The sequence below is a fragment of the Gadus morhua genome, chromosome 12 (assembly GCF_902167405.1).
Source record: "Gadus morhua chromosome 12, gadMor3.0, whole genome shotgun sequence".
In the NCBI taxonomy this organism is placed as follows: Eukaryota; Metazoa; Chordata; class Actinopteri; order Gadiformes; family Gadidae; genus Gadus; species Gadus morhua.
This window is the reverse complement of record NC_044059.1, coordinates 3,227,444-3,232,443: the sequence shown is the minus strand read 5'-3', so window position 1 is coordinate 3,232,443 and position 5,000 is coordinate 3,227,444. Positions and strand designations below refer to the sequence as shown.

Below are 5,000 nucleotides of genomic sequence, written 5' to 3'. Positions count from 1 at the left end.
TCGTTCGGACTGGTACCCATGGAATACAAAGAGCACGCTGGTGAACATGTCTGGCTGCGGGAATCCACACCTCTGAAGGAGCGTCCCAGCAGACCTCCCCTGACGGAGAAGCTCCACCTGAACATCACCATCTGCCGCTCGTCTCCATAGCCCCAGCCATGAGGGCGACTTTGAGGTGATCCGGTTTGGACTGCGCCCCTGCGGGATCCGGGGAGCTCCGTGCCGTGTGGAATTATCGGCGTGCACGTTGTCTCAGCACTAGGATTCCTTTGTGTAAAAGGTTTTTTCTTTTTTTGGGTGCATTTGGAGCTGGGGCTCCAAAAACAGAGTCCACCGTTGCACCCAGGTCCTCTGTCTTTGTGACCCTCAGCAGAGATGGCAGCCGGCCGGCAAGAGGCGCCGGATCATCAGCCTGAAAACGGATTCACGCCGTTGGATCACACGCCACCCAGACTGTTACCCCAGATAGATGCGTCGGTCCTGCCGTCCCTGGGGGGTTTTGGAAAGCACCAGAAGCAGCTCGTGGTTTTGACTTGGATACCGGCCTTATTTATTGGATTTAGTCAGTTCTCCGATTATTTTCTTTTGGCGCAACCCAATGGGACGTGTGTGCATCCCCCGGCCAACGACAGTAGCTGGACCGGGGCGCCGCCGCTGCTGGCAGCCCCCGGCGGCACGCCCGCGTTTCACCTCGGCAGCAATGAGACCGGCGAGAGTTACAGCGGAGGCATGGCCATGCTCTGCGCTTGCAAGGAGTGGAAGCTGGAGCTGCTGACGGGACTCAGTCAGAATGTTGTTACCAAGGTAACGAACCTACAGATAGCCCCACATTGCATCTCACGCATTGATATATTTTACTTATTTTCTTATAATAATTCGTGTGTTCATAATCCTATTCCTCATCCCACCCATTCTGCGGTAATACTTAAGATAACCTCCATTTTGTAAATGTGGGTCGGCTGATTCAGGCTCCGACAAATTAACAGTTGATTGACATATTACCCACTGACCTAATTGTGAGAGGACATGATTGCCTCCCCCAACCTTCTTTACCCAGCTCCTCTCTAACCCCCGATCTCTCTTAATCCTCTCTACACGTTTTAGCTTAAAGGGTCTTTATTTTTTGGTTAGATGTTTTTTGCATATCACCCCAGGACTATAAACTCCAACTGTCCACTGCAAAAACCAATAGCTCTTATATACTCTTGGACCCTCGGTCCCCTTGGTGTGCTCCTGCACACTGTTGACATAACAGCAGGGTGAACAGTGGCAGTGCTGCAGAGGTTGGCTATCGACATGTCCTGCACACACCCCATGATGCACAGATCCTCTCTCTCACACACACACACACACACACACACACACACACACACACACACACACACACACACACACACACACACACACACACACACACACACACACACACACACACACACACACACACACACACACACACACACACACACACATATTCATGCATGCACAGACATGCACACTCATCAAACACGTAAACACACATAGATACCAGTCACACATAGATACCAGTCACACATACGTGCACACACCCACAAGTTGGTTTGTAATAAGCCATTGTAGGTGTTGAATGCGGTAGACCTATAGACTGAACACTCATCTTACTTGGATGTAGGACTGAGCACGATACGAATAAGGTTGTGCATTATTCTATGGTGCTGTATTTTTTAAACCACTGCACTTTACTTCAGCATTCATTCCAATCAATGTCAAATTGTGAGTCACAGTTCAAATTAGAGCTTTACAAACTGTACGAACACAGGCAGCATGTCACCCTTGTTTAGTTACCAACCTATAACAAGCTTTTATTATTGATTAATTCCATACTGCTTCATGCTATATCAATGAAGAAGCCTCTGTGTTTTTCTGTATTAATCTATTCCTCAGTCTCTCTCTCTCTCTCTCTCTCTCTCTCTCTCTCTCTCTCTCTCTCTCTCTCTCTCTCTCTCTCTCGCTCTCTCTCTCTCTCTCTCTCTCTCTCTCTCTCTCTCTCTCTCTCTCTCTCTCTCTCTCTCTCTCTCTCTCTCTCTCTCTCTCCCCAACTACCTAACTCTTCCACTCTTTTGTCTGTCTATCTGTTTTTCTTCTAGTGGAACTTAGTGTGCGACTCTGCCTGGAAGGTCCACATTGCCAAGTTCTCTCTACTGGTGGGCTCCATATTTGGCTACCTGGTGATGGGTGTCATGGCTGACTGGTACGCTTCCTCCTTCTCCTCCTCCTCCTCCTCCTCCTCCTCCTCCTCTTCCATCTTCTCCACCTCCTCCATGATGTTCTCTGTCTGTCTGACATCTTCCCAGACCCCCCCCCCCCCTCTGCAATCTGGGAAAAAAGCACGTCCTTGTATTGGATCAGTTACTGTGGCGACAATGTATACAAATGCGCCTCCCAATCCTGACCCGACCCGGTGCCCATTTGACCTCCGCCCCGTCCCTTTTCATACACACAGTGGTTGCATAGCCTCAATAGAAATGCCTGTACTCCTTAGCAGTCAGAATTCCGAGTGTTTTACAACCAACAAACCCTCTTCTCCTCTATTTCCCGTCCTCTCCATCGTCCCCCCCCCCCCTTCCTAATCAAGCCACTTTGCCTATTGGCTGCGGCTCACATCCTTCCATCAATCGACTGGATTGATGGACGGTTTGGATTGATTTATGTGATGCATTGATGTTCCGTCAGGTTTGGCCGGCAGCCTGTGCTGATCCTCTCGGTGCTGTTCGTGCTGGTGTTCGGCCTGAGCGTGTCCTTCTCCGTCAACGCGACCATGTTCAGCACGCTGCGCTTTTTCGAGGGCTTTTGCCTCGCCGGCCTCACGCTCTCCCTCTACGTGCTCCGTGAGTATTGCACATGCACATTACAGCTATCATTTTCCTAGAAGTAAAAATGTCTTTTGTTCGAATTGAGCTAATTCCACAGCAACACAGATATGGCCAACATTATGTCCAACATTACACATACACTCCCCGGAGTCGACCTCATTCTACATTAATTGCCGGTGTCTACTGATTAGCTGACCGGATCTTGTTTGGGAGCCAAGCTGCACTGTTCGTCTGGCTCAAGCCTCTTACTCGGGGCAAAACCAGAACTCAGATTGGTAGATTTTGCCTGGTGTCCCGAGGCTAGCGCATTTTCCCAAGTACATTTCATTCCTTTGCATCATCCGCTTTCGTGCCCCTTCCCCCGTCATCTCTTGCTCACTGGGTTATAGGGCCTGGGATGTGACACCACCACCATCACTGACATTCAGTCCCCCGCTCTTTTGTTGTCACTCTGTGAGCCCAGAGTGACGGCTCCAGGGATGGTCTCATCTAGGCAGCCTCGATGTAAAACAAGTGTCAAAACAACACGGGGGCATTCCCACACACACACACACACACACACACACACAGACACACACACACACACACATAAATACACACACAGGCACAAACACATAGGCAAACACGCTATCTACTCTGGGAAGTTTGCTCAAAAACATAAACACACACACACACACACACACACACACACACACACACACACACACACACACACACACACACACACACACACACACACACACACACACACACACACACACACACACACACACACATGCATATGACAAGCCTCGTCGCCTTGTCCACCTTCTTATTATAAAAGGACTCTCAAACCTATTAAGCAGTCTCCAGGGAGCATACTGTCAGCTTTGGGTATCCTTTTTAAATACAATTAACTGTAAATGACAGAATATCTTTAATTGTCCCCCACTGAAAAACCTATATGCATCTCTTTCTCCAATGTAGATTTTTATATACTTATTTCAAACTACACCTTGGTTTTTAAATACTCTTCCATTTTATCTCAGTACCATCAGCCTTCTGCTGCCCACGCCCTCCCCCTCTTTCCCCCTCACCCTCCCCGGGCCCCGTCTCTTTAGCTGCCCAGAAAGAGATTAGTCATACATTATGCGTGCGTGTGTGTGTGTGTGTGTGTGTGTGTGTGTGTGTGTGTGTGTGTGTGTGTGTGTGTGTGTGTGTGTGTGTGTGTGTGTGTGTGTGTGTGTGTGTGTGTGTGTGTGTGTGTGTGTGTGAATAGGGGGGAGGGGGGGATTTCATCCTCACTGTGGGGCGTCTTGATAAAGCAAAGCTGAATGGGACTTTTCAAACAGCAAATAAACAAAATGGATGCCTCTGAGCCGTTTGCAGGGACACAGCATAAGGTTTATTGTAATCCACAGCCGATGCAGCGACGGGAATTGGGTTTCTGCTCGGTTGCAGTTTGTTGTGTCTGACCTTAAAGCGTCTACCATTGGTTCTATACCGCTTCCATCACAGTCTGTCCTTTATTGACAGAACCTCTTTCTGCATAGATTCTTGGTTTCAAGTTGTTTTTTGTGTGGGTGGGTGTATGTGGGCGTGGTAGCGGCTGTGTGATGGTGAGTGTGTGTATGTGTCACTACTTAAGAGGATGGGAGGAGGTCTGACGAAGCTTGGGCTTTTATTTGACTTCTGTGTATGTGACACACATTGTGAAATCGTTGACCTGGTGTTTTTTCCCCTTGATCACTTCGGGGCCCACTGTATCAGCATTCTGCCAAACGGCCCTTATGGACCAGCCTTATAGAGTGGCTCGCCTTCCAGTTAGCTCTCCCCTTTTCCCTCTCTTCTTGCCTTGTCCTTTCACCAGAAGACACATGCACAAGCACACGCACTCTATCCCATCAACCCACCCCACCGACCCTGGGTCTTTTCACACTGGTTTTTAATGGTGTGCCAGCATTTGTACTGATTGGTCACATTGATTTTAGTTTTAGTGGGCTTGGAGGGAGTGTTTTTGTAGCCTGTGTATGTGAGAAACTAAACGCATGCTTGTGCTTTGTAAGGTGCATATGCCAGTGGTTATGTTGGGGAGTGGAGCTGCTTTAAACACACTCGCACAGAGGAGTCAATCCGCCTACGATATAAGGACCGGAGACGAAAGAGTGG

General features: G+C 48.9%; 1 protein-coding gene across 1 annotated transcript in view; it reads left to right on the top strand.

Moving 5' to 3' along the window:
- The window catches only part of slc22a23 (solute carrier family 22 member 23), a 15,393-nt gene that overhangs the window by 709 nt on the left and 9,684 nt on the right, over positions 1-5,000 (top strand). Inside the window, exons 1-3 of the mRNA XM_030373489.1 lie at positions 1-804; positions 2,127-2,230; positions 2,713-2,867. The exon at positions 1-804 is cut by the window's left edge and continues 709 nt beyond it. Of these exons, the coding sequence (XP_030229349.1) occupies positions 376-804; positions 2,127-2,230; positions 2,713-2,867 (688 nt within the window). The 5' untranslated portion in view covers positions 1-375. The remainder of the gene's footprint in view (positions 805-2,126; positions 2,231-2,712; positions 2,868-5,000) is intronic.